The sequence below is a fragment of the Phoenix dactylifera genome, chromosome 2, assembly GCF_051530095.1.
Source record: "Phoenix dactylifera cultivar Ajwa chromosome 2, Ajwa_hap1_PhDact_Kaust_v1.1, whole genome shotgun sequence".
NCBI classification, from domain to species: Eukaryota; Viridiplantae; Streptophyta; class Magnoliopsida; order Arecales; family Arecaceae; genus Phoenix; species Phoenix dactylifera.
In genome coordinates this window covers 2463558-2480944 of record NC_143191.1, presented here as the reverse complement: position 1 = coordinate 2480944, position 17387 = coordinate 2463558, and the positions used below count along the sequence as shown (strand labels likewise).

Genomic DNA, 17387 nt, shown 5'->3' with positions numbered 1-17387 from the left:
GAAGAACAACAATTATTATTATTATTATTATTACTATAATGATTATTGCTAAAGAAGAACAACAACAATAACAACAACAACACGAGTAATAATAGTAATAAATTTCTGAAATAATCTGGTGGTAGTTTTAGATCTGGAGTCATCACTACTGTAATACAAAATCTTAGCTCCAGAAAAAGAAGAAAAATCTACCATTATACACTCCCAAGGATGGAGGTCGCAGTCTATCACCATGCACCTTTTTTTAGTCTCCACTCACCATGTACCTTTTTTGCGTGGAGTTTTGAACATGTTTCCTTCTCTTTATGCTCCTCCAAAACAACAAAGAGAATTATAGCTGACCAATGTGTGATAAGCATTCAATCTATTTCAACAACCATCCATCAAATACTTTTTTTCATAAAAACTCACAATGGGAGGACCCATAATCTGTTTCCACCCTTGTTTTCTTCAATCTTCATAGGTTTCTGTTTTGTAATCAGCTTCCTCTAGCAGACTCGGTTGACATATAAACACCTTCCTAATAAACACAATGAGTATGTTCAGTTTCAAATACTTAAGAGAGAGTACCTAAAAATACAATGACATTTATTGAATCAACTCCAACAATCTTGATTAAGTATAACCATCATCCACCAAATACTTCTCTTGAATAAACAGCATCATCGCACATAACAATAATCTCTACAAATTTTTCATTTAAAATCAGCTTTATGGCTCTTCAGCAATACCAGAAACTACTATGACAGCATATTCAGAGCTACAAAAAATATTTTAACATTGAGTTTTCCTCTCCTGTGGTTATAACAGCGAACTTAGTTACTTACTGATACCCTGTTAATTTTTTTCACTAATTCACTATACTATTTAATATCACGAAGGTCTATTGTTTCACCCATAATTCTTGTTTATTTTGAAAATTGTGCACCTAAATAAATTAGAAATTATCAAATTAAGCAAAAGATGCATCTTTTTTCTCCTGGTGTGGTTCATGCAATCTTAAACCATTTTTATGCACTGATACTGCCTTTCTCTCCCAGGAAAAGTGGCTTTCCTCAGAGCTGCAACATAAACATGCAGGAAAGTGAAGTTCACGGTCAGATAATACCATCAAGATCAAATTTTAGCTTTTAGTTCCATTCAAGATAAAAAAGGCTGGAATTACCTTTCCAAATCCAGAAAGTCAATTAGTATTTATGTTAGTGGTTCCTTTGTCCAATAATGGCAACTCAGTGAACATATTTAAGTATCTAATTCTTCGCCCAACTCACCAAACGTCAACCTACTCAACTCCAAGAATAGGAGTGTAATTATTTGTTCCCAGAATCAGGAATATGCACAAGTGTGGGGAAGTGGATATTTTAGAAACACTTTTAATATGGAAGAGTGTGGCTTTGAAGATATGGGATTATTGCAAAACAGGTGCCATAACTTACAAGCAAAGTCTGCCGTATCAAAAATCGGCACTCATGTCAGTGGGCCAGCAAGGTAGTACGATACAGTACTGTACCGTCTCATCCTGGCGCATACCAAAAAAAGGAAAACCAAAGAAGGAGAGGGATGGAGAGAGAGAAGGGGCTCTGATGACCCAAAGATCGATTTAAAGATTAATTTTGATGATCACAAAACCTTGAAGTATAATTACTAATGCTTGTGTTGCAAGAAAAAAGATAATTTGTTTTGCAAGGAACATAGCAAGTTGGAAAAATACAAGAAGGCCTCAAAAGCTCTCAAGAAAAGTTGGAAGAAAGCTACACTTCATTGGCCCAAGTTTCAAATTCAAAGGATTCAAGTTGGAGGAGCAAATTCAAAGAAAGATTCAAAAGAATAGTCCTCGAGTCGACTCCTGGAAGTTCAGAGTCGACTCTGGCACTCTGGAGTCTCAAGGAACAGTGCTCGAGTCGACTCTGAGACTCTGCGAGTCGACTCTGACTGAGAACAGACAAAAAGACAGAGAGTTGATTTTCAGCGTTACAGTGCTCGAGTCGACTCCAACTTCAGCGCTACAGTGCTCGAGTCGACTCCCAGCTACAGTACCGGCAGACTCCTGCTTCAGCCGAGTCGACTCCTGCTTCAGCCGAGTCGACTCGAGCACGCTGGGAGGCATAAGGGCTAGTTTTTTCTTGACTCCAACGACTCTATTTTTGTCTCTAACGGCTAGATTTTTATTCCCACGCCATCCAAAGCTATAAAATCAAAAGGAGAGCTAGGAAAGAAGTTAAGGAAGTGGGAGAGAACACATAGGGAAGAGTTTTCAAAGAGATTTCAAGAGAAACCTCCCAAAAGCACAAAAGGGTCATTCAAAGCAAAAGTGAGAGAAGAAGAGCATCCAAGTGAATCCCAAAGCTTCCTCTCCAACTGTGTGCTGCCTCAGTGATCCTCTACCTCGTGCGAAATCAGAAGAGGGTCAAGTAAAGAAGAAGCCGAGTTTCCTCATCTACAAAACTTGTTTGAGGGCTTCTCTTTACTCTATTTGTTTATATTGTTATATTTGCTTGTTTAAGAAGCTTTGATTTGTTTTAAACTCTTGTTCTAATATCTTGTAACTTGATTCAATCAGGAAATTGAATCAAGGGGTTAAGGTTTGTTGGTGAGCCAAGTATAAAACCAACATTGTAAGGTTGTGGTTGGTGAGCCTTTGGGAAAACCAACTGGGTTGATTGTGAACCCGGAAAACAATCGTTGTAAGGTTGTGGTTGGTGAGCCTTTGGGAAAACCAACTGGGTTGGATTGTAAGCCCATGAAAACAATCGGATTGGTTCTAGTCGGTGAGCCTGTGAAAACCGATCGAGTTCGTTGTGATCTCGTGAAAACAACAAGTTAGGTTGTGAGCTTGTAAAACAACCGGCTGTAATCTGAGGGATTATAGTGAAATTCCCAAGAGGTCTTGGGGAGTGGATGTAGGTGCTGGGGTGCACCGAACTACTATACATCTTTATGTTTGTGATGCCTTATCTCTTGTGTTTCATGCCTTACATTCATACTTGATTGTGTAATATCTCTAGCTTTGTTTTCTATTGATTTATAAGTGATTGTTTAGAACTTGCTTAGCTTCCACTCCATCCTTACCATTCTCATAGATTATAATTGCTCTAGCTTAATCTTCCACTACTTTACGTGTAATTGCCTAGAACTTAAGTAAATAACATCTTATTATTCCGCTGCATTCAATTCAAAGTAAAAATTAGGGAACATAATTTTTAGAAAACCCAATTCACCCCCCCTCTTGGGTTGTCACCTTGGGGAACAAGTGGTATCAGAGCTGGTGCTCAAGATTAATTGTTGATCTCACGATCAAGAGCCAAAGATCATGACAACTCAAATAGATAGTTTTCTAGGAGAGGAACAATTAATTGATAGACCTCCACTATTTAATGGCATAAACTATACACATTGGAAAGCACGCATGCGCATTTTCATACAATCACTTGATTATAATTTATGGAGCATTATAGTCAATGGAACACACACAAACACTAATCATAATGAGAAAATGGCTCAACAAAATTCAAAAGCCATGAACCTATTATATTGTGCATTAGATAGGAATGAGTTTAATTGCATATCTTCTTGCATAACTGCTAAAGACATATGGAATATGCTTGAAGTCAAATATGAATGCACTAACAAATCTGAAACATCATGTGTAGAAGAAGAGCAGTATCATATTGCAAATCCATGCTTCATGGCACATGAGGTACATGCTGAAACTGAAAGCAATTTTACATTTGATGAACTTCACGATGCCTTTTCTGTTTTGTATTTAGAATATAAGAAACTTATTTGTAAGAACAAGAACTTGAAGAATGAAAATCAAATCCTAATAGATGAGCAACTGAAACTAACTAATAAAACTGAAATCTTAATTAAAGAAAATAAAGAACTAAATCAAAGAAATCAACTTCTCACCGAAAGCCATGATAAACTTAAGAAAAACAATAAATTACTTTCAGAAGATAACAGAAGATTAACTAAAGAAGTTGACAAATTAAAACCTGTTGTTGAAAGATTTACCTTCAGCTCTAAAAAATTGAACCTAATGATAAATAATCAAAGAGCTGAATTTGACAAAGTTGGATTGGGATATCAACCATGGTACATCCAAAAATCTTTCAAGAATATAGTTGTTAAATCCTCCGTTGCCTATCCTAAAATAGATTCTTATAAATATGATGAGCAAAAGTTAATTAAAATCCCTTTTGTTCATCCTAAAATAGTTTTTCATAAATTCGATGAACCTAATGAACAAAATCAGAAAATTAAAAATTCATCATCTACTTATGTTAAATCTATGACTGTTAAATTTAACAAGAATATGCAAAAATACACATCTTGTAATCCTAAAATCTACAAGCCTATGGACAAAATAGCTATTAAGAAAATATGGGTTCCAAAAGGAACAATAATAGCTAACCTGCAAGGACCCAAAAGAGTTTGGGTTCCTAAGTTGAAAATCTGATTATTTTTCAGCAGGTGTGTCTAGCTCTCCAAGGTTCTAATAAAAGATATTATCTGAACAATGGATGCTCTAGACACATGTTAAAGAATTTAAAATATACTTAAGAAAAGTAATTGAAATGAAAAGAATAATGAAATTAGTAACCCTTGCATTCTCTTTGCCTTACTATCTGATTAAAACATGAATTGCAGGTATTAATCAATTTTGTGATATAGGTAATACTTTTAAAAATATATATATAATGAAATCACTTCATTTTATTGTATGCTTTACTTACTGTTGGATAAGTTGCTAAATGATTAATCAACTTATTAAGAATAACGATATGAATTCTCTATATGCTTGATGGAGAGTTTTATCCATGGCATTATCTTCTATTGATCATAGACATAAGAATATGTACTTATTATGCTCTTAGAAAAAATATGCAGTATAAATACTAATATCAAAGAATTTTTTTTGGGCATGTAAAATTAACTTATGCTAGTATGGACCTAATTTCAAAAGACCTTGTCATTGGTTTACTTAGATTATCTTTTGCAAGGTCAAAGTTTGCTATGCATGTTAACTAAGGAAACAAACCAAAAATCAATTTCTAAATCTAAAGATGTTTCCGTCACTAAGTTTTCAAAAACTTACATTGGGTTTGTTCTTGGTACTTAAACTGAAATATTTTCTGCATTGGAACAAACTCACAAAAAGGGATGAAAAAGGTTTGAAAACTGTGAAAATAAAGAAGTATCATGGCATAGTTTAGAAAACCAATTTTCTGTTAAGTTGTGCACAGAAAATAATATTGAATACAATTGTTTCTGCACCAAGAACACCATAAGTACAATAGGGTTAGTAGAATCCTCGAAGAAATGAAAAAGACAATTTTGTATGATAGTCATCTACTTAAATGATTATTGTTAAAAGCTAGCATCACTGCTTGTCATACATATGGTCTCTATTAGATCTATTTTTGATGAAAACTCTTTTTGATCTTCTGAAAAATAGAAAATGAGCTATTGCATATCTTTCATATTTTTCAATTATACATGATATGCTTGATATGTTCTTATGAAAATAATGCCAAATCTGATGAGGATATTCCTATCCTTGGATATCATTCATCAAGCAATGCATATAGAATATTCAATGAAAAGATTCTAGTTGTAGAAATATCAATTCATTTTATTCTTTATGAGACTAATGATCTTTCATCAAGATACTAAAATCAGATTATTTAATATGTATATGATTAATCTTTTTGCTTACATATAACAATCTGAAACTAAAACACCTTAAGAATGAACAAGATTATAATTGGTCGAGTTAAACTAAATTATTTTTTTTGAAAGAGATAGAATTTGAAATCCTGTTGATAAAATCTGAAAACTTGTTAATAATTAGAACCAAATTGAGTTTTTCAGAAATGCACTTAATGAAGAAAAATTGGTGACTACTAAGGCCCTGTTTGGGGGAGCTGTTGGCAGTAGAGCTGTTAGAAGTAGAGCTGTTGGAAGTAGAGCTGTCTGAAGTAGAGCTGTTATAAAAAGCTGTTTGCTGTTTGATAACTACATTCGTAAAGTACTGTGGTAGTTTGTTTTGTGTTTGGTAAACAAACTAAAAAAGTACTTTTGTATGACAAAATTACCATAAAGGACATTGCATAGTATTATACAACAGAACATAATAAAATATAACATAAATTAATACATAAATATACGATATAGTATAATATTATTGTAATATAAAATAATATTATGTTAATATAGCATAATAGTAATATAATTATTAGAGTAAATTAATATTTGGTAATATAACATAATATTAAATTATTTAACATAACATATTAATGTATTATGATATAATGTAATATATATTATATTTATAGTATAATACAATAATAAAAGTATAAAATATTATAATTATTAGTATAAATTAATTTCTCATAATATAACATAATATTAAATTATTTAAAATAACATATTAATGTATTATAATGTAATGTAATATAATATAATATTTATAGTATAATGCAATAATAAAGGTACAAAATATTATAATTATTATTATAAATTAAGTTTTCATAATATAACATAATATTAAATTATTTAAAATAACATATTAATGTATTATAATGTAATGTAATATAATATAATATTTATAGTATAATACAATAATAAAGATATAAAATATTATAATTATTAGTATAAATTAATTTTTCATAATATAACATAATATTAAATTATTTAACATAACATATTAATGTATTATGATATAATATAATATGATATTATATTTATAGTATAATACAAAAATAAAGGTACAAAATATTATAATTATTAGTATAATAGATTGATGATAAAGGACCTCAGCGTGGGTCGCGAGGTTGATGATAAAAAAAAAATAATAGATTGATTTTAGAAGGTATGGAAAAGGATTAAAAATTTTTTCTTCTAAAATGTGGTTCAAGAGATGCATACAAATAATGAAAAGAAAAATACCTTTTCTTACGGAAGGGAGTCTGACGGCTAGGGTTCTTGGCTCCAGCAGATTTTTAGGTTTATAAAGGGACAAACTATGTAATTATGTTATTTTAATATGGGCATTTTTGTCAAAAATACAGCTTTCCGAAAAAGTTGAAACAGCTTTCTCCCAAAGCTCCAAATTGGAGCTTCCTCTCAAAAGCTGTTTTCAGCTTCCCGCAAAAGCTGAAACAGCTTTTTAAAAAATTTACCAAACACAGTTTTTCATCTAAAAGTACTTTTGGAGGGCCAGAAAGTGCTTTCTGGCCCTCCAAAAGCTCCCCCAAACAGGGCCTAAAAGATTCAATCAAGAAAAGATAGATCTTGATGAAATTCTTGCATGATTAGTTGTAAAGATCACCAAAGATTGATTTAAAGATTAATTTTGATGATCACAAAACCTTGAAGTATAATTACTAATGCTTGTGTTGCAAGAAGAAAGATAATTTGTTTTGCAAGGAACATAGCAAGTTGGAAAAAATACAAGAAGGCCTCAAAAGCTCTCAAGAAAAGTTGGAAGAAAGCTACACTTCATTGGCCCAAGTTTCAAGTTCAAAGGATTCAAGTTGGAGGAGCAAATTCAAAGAAAGATTCAAAAGAATAGTCCTCGAGTCGATTCCTGGAAGTTCAGAGTCGACTCTGGCACTCTGGAGTCTCAAGGAACAGTGCTCGAGTCGACTCCGAGACTCTGCGAGTCGACTCCGACTGAGAACAGACAAAAAGACAGAGAGTTGATTTTCAGCGTTACAGTGCTCGAGTCGACTCCAACTTCAGCGCTACAGTGCTCGAGTCGACTCCCAGCTACAGTACCGGCAGACTCCTATTCACGAGTCGACTCCTGCTTCAGCCGAGTCGACTCCTGCTTCAGCCGAGTCGACTCCTGCTTCAGCCGAGTCGACTCGAGCACGCTGGGAGGCATAACGGCTAGTTTTTTCTTGACTCCAACGACTCTATTTTTGTCTCTAACGGCTAGATTTTTATTCCCACGCCATCCAAAGCTATAAAATCAAGGGGAAAGCTAGGAAAGAAGTTAAGGAAGTGGAGGGAAGAGTTTTCAAAGAGATTTCAAGAGAAACCTCCCAAAAGCACAAAAGGGTCATTCAAAGCAAAAGTGAGAGAAGAAGAGCATCCGAGTGAATCCCAAAGCTTTCTCTCCAACTGTGTGCTGCCTCAGTGATCCTCTACCTCGTGCGAAATCAGAAGAGGGTCAAGTAAAGAAGAAGCCGAGTTTCCTCATCTACAAAACTTGTTTGAGGGCTTCTCTTTACTCTATTTGTTTATATTGTTATATTTGCTTGTTTAAGAAGCTTTGATTTCTTTTAAACTCTTGTTCTAATATCTTGTAACTTGATTCAATCAGGAAATTGAATCAAGGGGTTAAAGTTTGTTGGTGAGCCAAGTATAAAACCAACATTGTAAGGTTGTGGTTGGTGAGCCTTTGGAAAAATCAACTGGGTTGATTGTGAACCCGGAAAACAATCGTTGTAAGGTTGTGGTTGGAGAGCCTTTGGGAAAACCAACTGGGTTGGATTGTAAGCCCATGAAAACAATCGGATTGGTTCTAGTCGGTGAGCCTGTGAAAACCGACCGAGTTCGTTGTGATCTCGTGAAAACAAGTTAGGTTGTGAGCTTGTAAAACAACCGGCTGTAATCTGAGGAATTATAGTGAAATTCCCAAAAGGACTTGGGGAGTGGATGTAGGTGCTGGGGTACACCGAACCACTATACATCTTTGTGTTTGCAATGCCTTATCTCTTGTGTTTCATGTTTTACATTCATACTTGATTGTGTAATATCTCTAGCTTTGTTTTCTATTGATTTATAAGTGATTGTTTAGAACTTGCTTAGCTTCCACTCCATCCTTACCATTCTCATAGATTATAATTGCTCTAGCTTAATCTTCCACTACTTTACATGTAATTGCCTAGAACTTAAGTAAATAACATCTTATTATTCCGCTGCATTCAATTCAAAGTAAAAATTAGGGAACATAATTTTTAGAAAACCCAATTCACCCCCCCTCTTGGGTTGTCACCTTGGGCAACAGGCTCGAAAGCACTCCTCTCCTCCGGTCGTCTGAAGCCCCAAGCCATGTTTTGAATGAAACAGAGGCTTGGAGGGGGGAGAGAGAGGGAGAGAGTGGTGGAGAGAGAGAGATGCCAGGGGAGGGATAGAGGAGGCTCAGAAGTCCTCATCTTCTCCTCCGATCATTCGCCTTGTGCCGACTTCACTTAAAGAAACAAAAAAATATATAAAAAGAACGGGATCGAGCCCCTGTTTGTTTGAAATAGAGGCTCCACCCAAGGGCCCCTGCGGACGACCAGAGGAGAGGAGGGATTCTGAGCCCCCTTTCTCTCCCTCTCTCGGCATCTCTTTCCCCCTCCCTCTCTCTCTTCCTCTCTTTTCTTCTCCCTCTTTCCCTCCATCGTCGATTTCTTATTTTGCTTGCTTGAACCGTCCCAGTCCGCTACCAGTACGACTTGGTATGACCCGAACCGGACGGTTCCGGATGGTTCCGTCGTCCTTGCTTACAAGTCTTCTAGCCTTAAACATCAAAAATCACAACAACACGACATTGAGGGAAGAGAAATTGACTACATTGAAGCTTGCTGATCATAGCATGCCAAAATTCAACTCACAAACTACATTCTAAGAAAGCTCTGCTTGATTTCCATTTGTCAGATTCTTCCTTTACATATGAATGTTTTTGTGACTGAAGTTGGCTGTTTACTCATCCCTAGAATTGCGACACATGCAATTTGCCTGATGAGTCATTCCAAAGAGAACATTCCCCTGTTGAGAAATTGAACTCATAAGGTCAAGAAAACAAAAAAAAAAAAAGAGATATGCCACAAAGAGAATGTCACCCTGAATTATCACTTTAATGAAATGTGTAATGGCCATTATTACAGATACATCCCTTTTTTAACTCCCTAAACAGGGATGTTTGTTTAGAAATATAATAGGGACACTATTATGTGTCACCCAACCTTCTGCATTGATTTCCAAACATGCTTCCTATACTGATAACTAGGGAAAAAAGGAAAAATAGTCAGAATTACAAAATAATACAACACTAGTGATTATGTATCTTAGGACAAACAGAACTAAAATTATTGTCCATAAAAGCTATTCAACTGAATTATTACCAATTGAAAACAAAAGGTGAATATTCAAGCAAAAATCTAATAACCCTAAAAGAACTGGGGATAATGGGAAATATTCAATAATACTTAGTCCATCAATCTAGAGATGCCTAAAAAGAGTGCCATATGATTCTGATATTCTTTTTTCAACTGTCTATTTTTTCATATTAACAAACACAACAACCCAAAGTAACAAGATGATATGAAATGTAAGAATATCTAAGATGAACAGGTGGAACAAGTAGAGGATGGTCTAAAAACTACACTAAATACTCAAAATACTATTGTAGATATGAATGAGAGCACTTGTGATAGAAAAGGCTCATAGCTCAGCAGAAAATATATGAGAGAGAGAGGAGAAACTTTCGTTTCACTCTATTCTTCCTTGTTCTAAGATATCAAGAATTCAGGCTCACATTCATTAATTTTGAACAAGTGTCTAAAAAAGAAAGATTAATTTTGAAACAATACTAACATTAGAAAATGAACCGATTACTTTATCCTCAGTCTGTGGAAATAAATGACATACAATTTGCCATCATAAAAATTTACATCTCTCACCGAGCAACTTGCCTGAGCCTGGAAATCATATATTAATGAAACGTCATATTCAGATGACAACATCAATGCAGAAGACCATAAAATGCATCACCAAAATGTTTATCCTTTTCTACATGAAACATAATGAAAAGCAGAATAGTAAACTTTGCATACCATTGCTTTCTGGTGAATGGGTCTTTAACTTAAGGTGCGCTTGTTGAACGACTCCATAGTTAAATTAGCAGTAAAGGCAGGTATGGAATTCATCTTCTTTATAAATATCTCAATCTGTAACAGTAACACTTAAGCTTAGTAGGTAGACTTACATTTCAGCATTATGACTCCATGCTCAAATGCATCTTAAATCACAGTATATCACTTGTGACCATTTTCAAGGCAGAATATTGCCACAAACAAAAAGCCTTAGTAAACCATAAACATAACCAACAACCTTAAGAACTTGCATGAGTTTAGTATATCATTTGTCACCACACATCAATTCCAGAGCATATACTCTGACAAATGGATTCACATTGCACAAAGATTCAGGTTAAGGGCATATCCCTTCATATACGAGAACTTTTGACTAAGTTATGGGCACCAGTGGAGGCTATGTCAAGTCCAGTGTAACTTGTATGCCATATTTGATCCAAATATGTTTCTTTATTAGCTACTCATTCAACAATTAGGCCCAATTTTCAGTCAACATCTGGTTAAATCAGAATTTCACAACCAAACTTGATGCTCTGAACTATGTCTGGTAATTAAACTATTTATGTTTGTTGCAGTCGCGAGTTTATGAGAACAATACAGAGTGTAGGTGAAGTTATTTGGCATAGGTTTGGACAGACACAATGAATAAGTACAAGTTCAGTTCAAGTGAAAAATTAGTTCTGGCATGATCCAAATTACTTGACCTACTTGAACCCGTAACAATAGGATACAATTCATATTCCTTATCGAGATTTTAGCCCTTGTTAACCAAGATCAAACTGAAATTGCAAAAGCAACAAATAGGTGATAACTTAAAAATGGCCTAGCATGAGTATATAGTACATCTTAAAGAGTTTGGTGATAATTTGTGATCTTTTGGAAGAGAACTGCAACATGAATGCAATACACGGCAAAATCAAAGCAACATCAGATCAGATCTCATATTTCAGTCTAAGAACAATTCGTTTGCTTGGAAAATAGGTGTTTTAGGTGTTTTCATCTTAGTAATGTAGGCTCACAAACTTTGATACCTTAAAATTTCTTATTATTTTGAACTGATCAGTACAATGCTTCCATCATCCATCAATATTCCAAGACCTGTTCCAAGTACACTTTAGGAAAACTTCATTATTATGTTCCAACATATTTAGACATCTAAAATGACATGATCCAGCAGTATATATAGGCTGAATGCACAACCTTCTAGAAGCATCCCACAATTGTTATAGACTGAGAATGAAAGAGGTCAGGTTGCTTGATGTACAAAGTAATATATGCTGGTTTGGGCAGTGTTCTAGTGGCGGCAACGATCATCAGGGCAGCTCTTAGTGTTGTGAAAATGGTGCTAATGGTACATGAAGAAAATACCAGGAATTGCTTGTGATTGGCCAGGATTAGACCAAGAAGATCAACATATGATTAGACCAAACAGGTTCAGAACAGGGAAAAAAGGTAAAACTGCATGGATTTTCGAGTTTCTTCTTAGATTACATTCATTATTGATATAGACCTTTAGAGTTAGGGCAGCAAATAAAACAGACATATGCTCAAACAATTCCAAATCTGGACAAATCAAAACATTCTAATTTTACAGTGATCAACATAGCCTGAAAGAAGGTAAAGGAAGGCAAAGAAAGAGAAGACAAAGAAGAAGTGTTAAAATGGAAAAGCATGGAGACAAAAGAAATTGTAACTTATAAATAATATAAAATTCATCACTGCCCATAGACCCATACTGGAGACACTCAAACATCATAAAATAAAATTTCTAATAAGAAAAATAATTCCAATTTGCTTAAAATGACCCTAGGACTCTAATTTACACAAGATCACTCAGAATAGGACTTTTAATCAACATATAACTCAACAACCTTAAGATAATTTACTTTACTAAAACAACCAAAGATTTTCCAATAGTATTGGAATTTCTATTTGTATAAAATCCAACATCATATAAAGCCATCAAAGCTAATTCAAATCATGATACCAGAAAATAGAAACAATCCCAACCCAACCTAGGTTTAAAATAGGACTTGTAAGGATTAATCCTACTCAAAATAAATTAAAAACCCACTACAAAATTAGCCCTAATGATTAGTACAAGTATTGAAAGAGAATATTATTTGCACCCAACAACCAGAAGACTTAGTATGAACAGACATAGCATATTAGTTAAAAAACTCAAAAATAAAAAATAACTAATCTTAACCTAGTTTAGACTAACTTATATCAATAGGTGGCCCAAAATTTGAAAAGTCAGGTATCATTTTCATAAATGTCAGAGACCGGACAGATTATTAGAAGGTTGTAGGTTAGCAGACGGCCTTTTCTTTGTAATGAAAATTATGAAATAGATCCCACTAAAAGGCAGAGATGAGGTAACCAAAGTTCTATTGTTCGATTGTTCTCAAAGGTGATAATGCACAAAAACGAACACTGTGAGGTTTAGAGTTAGAGGTGGGTGCACATTAAATTATAATGAAAGAAATAAGTACAAATCAATGACAGGAAGAATTTGTGAAGGATTGTTATTGTAGTAAAGAAACCAAGAGAATAATCAACTCATACGAAGGATTCACAAAGCTAGCTCCCAGTAAATGGGACAAATCATGATTTCCGGGATCAATGATTGGACATGCAAAATAGAAATACTTTTTCTTGGGTAAAGGAACAGATGACTCAATCGATTTCTATATCGATCATGATATATGTAATAACTCGGGCATTTTTGTGGCATAAAAATAAATAATATTATTTTTATAAGCAGACAAAACATGTATTGCATGCATATGCACAGGTACAAGTTTGTCAAACTATAATGAACAAGAGTTTTACTTTATACAAGAATTGGGTAATAATGATAATAATAAGCATCCATCAAACTGACTCCAGACGTACTACTTGACAGGAATGGTAGGTTATACCACATAAAAAAAACAACAAGTTCATTACTTCATTTCCTTCATTGGAATTTATACAAAATAAGAAAAGTGGCAATAGTCTTCAAGAATTAATTTGGTTTTCTCCCAAAATCATCAAGCATGAAGAACTTATTCTGACTCATATAGATGGGAGAGGTTTAGAATAAAGATAAAGAAGACATGTACTGCTGTTGTCATAGAGAAAATACATCAAAATTTGGCATATACAAACAGCGTTAAGCAGCAACGATTAATTAAGAGAGTATACCAGACCAGATAACGAGGAACAACTATGTCTTAGGAGCAGCTATGATGAAACAGGTAAATTAATAACCGCAGTAGGCCAGCACCAAGAGTTGTCCTCAAACCATATTCACACCTTCATATATGTATGAAGTACTAAAACCAGATTTTCAGTTACATGCGTTCTGAAAAAAGATAACTTGCAAGACACATATGGAATACATTTTTCATGAGAAAGGACGCAAGTGGCCAAACTGACGCCAAGAAAAGTTAGCTCATGAAGAATGAGTCAACACTTGAGGTGGTGTGGGATTATTCAATGAATTTAAATGATATAAGAAAATTTATTAAAAGATAGCATATAATCCACAATTTTGTATGTATCAGTCAGCAATATAAAGAGTCTAGGTACAAAAATTAAAATGTTGAGGTGGATTTGTAGAAAAACCAAGGATGCAAGATACAAAATCAGTAGATTGGCAGAGCATAGGAGTTGCACTGATACAACTGAAGAGACAGTTCAGCTGCTAATGGCAGGTGCAACTGATCTCAAGCCTTGGTAAGGAAAGAGGGTGGACGATCTAGGGTAACATGAGTCAAAATTGTGAGAGGAGATTTAAGGGTCGCTTTTACTAAAAAGTAGCCCTTAATAGGAAAGAAGGCAAAGAAATAGCACATAAGCACAATGGATACAAAAAGGCTTTTATGTTATCTATGTCAAAACATTTAAAGTTTTAAACAGCTTCGCAAATGATTTTCTGCCAATTCTTTATGAGCATTGGAAAATTGTCCTTGCAAAGATGAATAAAGGTAAATATCACCTACTGCTTGATAATCTTTCAGAGGCATATTGCATAACCATAACTATCGAATCTATACTATATTACGACTTAACAAAAAAAAGAGCACCTGATGGGATATTTCTGACTGGGAAGAGTACTCGTTAACCTATAGCAAGAGAAGACAATGTTAAGATCAAAAAGGAGATATGCAACATAATTGCAACAAGAATGATCACTCAAACGAGAGGAAATCCTACCAAAATGTTTGTATTTCCTGATTCATACTCAAATTCAAGCTTTTCATCGTCACTTTGTGCATATATAGATTGCAGTGTAAATCGTGTCACCGGAATTCCATTAGGTCGCTGCTGATCATCCATTACAATCTAGCAGGAGCAAAGATCAACAATAGAATTAGAAAAACTAAGTGTTTCAGCAAAGATAAACAATAGAATTAGAAAAACTAAGTGTTTTATATGTTATATATGGCATACATGCATGTGTATGAACTTTATTCCATACTCATGAATGTATACAGTAGGTAAGGACTTTACCTACTGTGTATGGAAAATTTGATTGATTAAAGCTGAAAAATAAAATAATCAAAATCTTCAAGTGATTCCAACCAACTGAACTGAACTGCCCGGTTTGGGGTATACTGACCCGAATTGGCACGGTATCATGTCAGTTCAGCTATTTGCATTGCCAAAGGAACCGAGCAGAACCACCTGGTTCTGCACAGATTGAAGCAGTTCGAGGCGGTTCAGGCCTTTACCACCCCAATAATAGAAGGGAGAGGGAGAAGACCATCCCGTGGCCTTCTCCTCTCTATTCTTCATTCTTTTCAGTGGTTTCAGGGTGAAAATTCAAGGAAGAGGGATTCTTTTGCTGATTTTGAGGCTAAATTCATGAAAAATCAGGATGGCCTTCTCTCTTTTCTTCATTCTTTTCAATGGTTTTAGGGTGGAAAATTCAGGGAAGAGGGATTTTTTTTTGCCGATTTTCAGGCTAAATCCAAGAAAAAATCAAGTATACTCCCCACCCTTTTCTTCATTCTTCTCTTTTTTTTTCTTCATTTTGAAGCCCAATATAGATTGAAAATTGGTAAAATCAGGGAAAATCATGCCAAAGTTCTATATTTTGGCATGATTTCAAAAATATGCTAGAGATGTAACGATAATCTACATATTAAAGAAGAAATCATGATTTTTTGTTGATTGTATAATTTTTCCTGCTTGCTGTCTTACTTTGACAACAATTTATTTAAATTTGGGCATGTTATGGCTATCGAACCTAACAAATTCGAAAAAAATTCAAAAACAAGTGGTGATTAAGACATACTCATGATATTGACCATCCTAGACCTGAAAATATCGTTTCGAGCAGCTACTACCCTCCACAGTCTCAACTGAATTATGAGTCATATTTTGCCGCCACTTTGTTCGGAAAGGAGTAGGAAAGCCAACTATCAGACAGAATCATTATTAGGCTCGCTATCTAGGAGGCTCAAATAATTGGATGCAAGGTGGGCACAATATCTTGGTTAGAGTCATATCCAACACCCTGACTATGAACAAGATCCTGAAGCCTACGAGCGACAATAGACACTCCACAAAGAACCAAACATCGATATGTATTTCGTAATTCAAATCAATTTGATATATGTACTTTCAAGATCAAAAGTATGCATTATCTATGTTTAATTATCCCAATTGCAACCATTAAGCAATCATACAGTCTCTGACCAATATGACAATAAATAACAATGAAATACCTTTAAAATCATAATTTAAACATCCATAAACCTTAATCTTCTTAAAAAAAGAAAAAAGACAAGACAAGCAAACAAATGCTGTATTGGTATAGAACTGGTATACATCTGCATATTGAGTGTTAGTATGGTACTGTTCGGTACTATACCCGTACATAACTGATACGACACTGGTATCAAAACTGCAAACTTTGATACCAACTATGCTATTTTACTGTTACGTTGGACATCATCTCTCCTCAAAAATAATTGGAGGTTGTTGTAGACATAAATGTGGAATTGATAGTAGATGCACTTTAAAATGAGAAAATGTTGATGGTGTTGGAGATGCTGCCCCATGGAAAGACATGTTGAGCAAATCATTCTCAATGACTAGAAGGAATTAGGTGCAAATGACAGATTCTGGATTTGACACATTTAGAACTATGATGAAACTGAGATGGACTAGAGAAGCAAAAACAAGAAGTTTTGCAATCCTCTGATATAGTTTAAACAGCATAAGCATTACCTTGTAACCAAAAAGTGAGCAGCAAGCCCTTCTGAAGACTGAAATCCTTTCTGCAAAAACTGCCTTGTATCTGTTTCATGCATACAAGCACAAGCATAACAGAAATAATGGCAACATTTAAGCAGTTATGCAGATTCAAAGATATGTATCTGCAGCTCACCTTTCTTCACGCTTCTCAAGTATTGCAATTTGACCTTTAAGCTGTCCTAGCTTTTCAGAAATATCCACATTTATTACATTTCCAGCATCTGGTAGGGAATTGAAGGGGCATATCTATTAGACAAATATTTG

The 17387-nt window shown here is 34.4% G+C and overlaps 1 protein-coding gene across 13 annotated transcripts in view; it reads right to left on the bottom strand.

The window, feature by feature from the left end:
* The window catches only part of MAD1 (mitotic checkpoint family protein), a 33061-nt gene that overhangs the window by 435 nt on the left and 15239 nt on the right, over nt 1–17387 (bottom strand). For 2 of the 13 annotated variants that reach the window (XR_605566.6, XR_015974925.2), the window contains exons 12-18: nt 17257–17344; nt 17097–17166; nt 15075–15203; nt 14945–14983; nt 10833–10946; nt 10594–10697; nt 5–520 (exon numbers count right to left, since the gene is read on the bottom strand). Coding sequence is in view for 5 of the 13 variants with exons in the window: in XM_089928644.1 (XP_089784770.1) it covers nt 10857–10946; nt 14945–14983; nt 15075–15203; nt 17097–17166; nt 17257–17344 (416 nt within the window). In the remaining 8 variants the exon portion in view is untranslated. Of the gene's footprint in view, nt 1–4; nt 521–9547; nt 9766–9819; nt 10003–10593; nt 10698–10832; nt 10947–11902; nt 11970–14944; nt 14984–15074; nt 15204–17096; nt 17167–17256; nt 17345–17387 lie in introns of those variants that run through there. The other 11 variants (XM_008804709.6, XM_088714952.2, XR_016399081.1 and 8 more) reach the window with 10 other exon arrangements.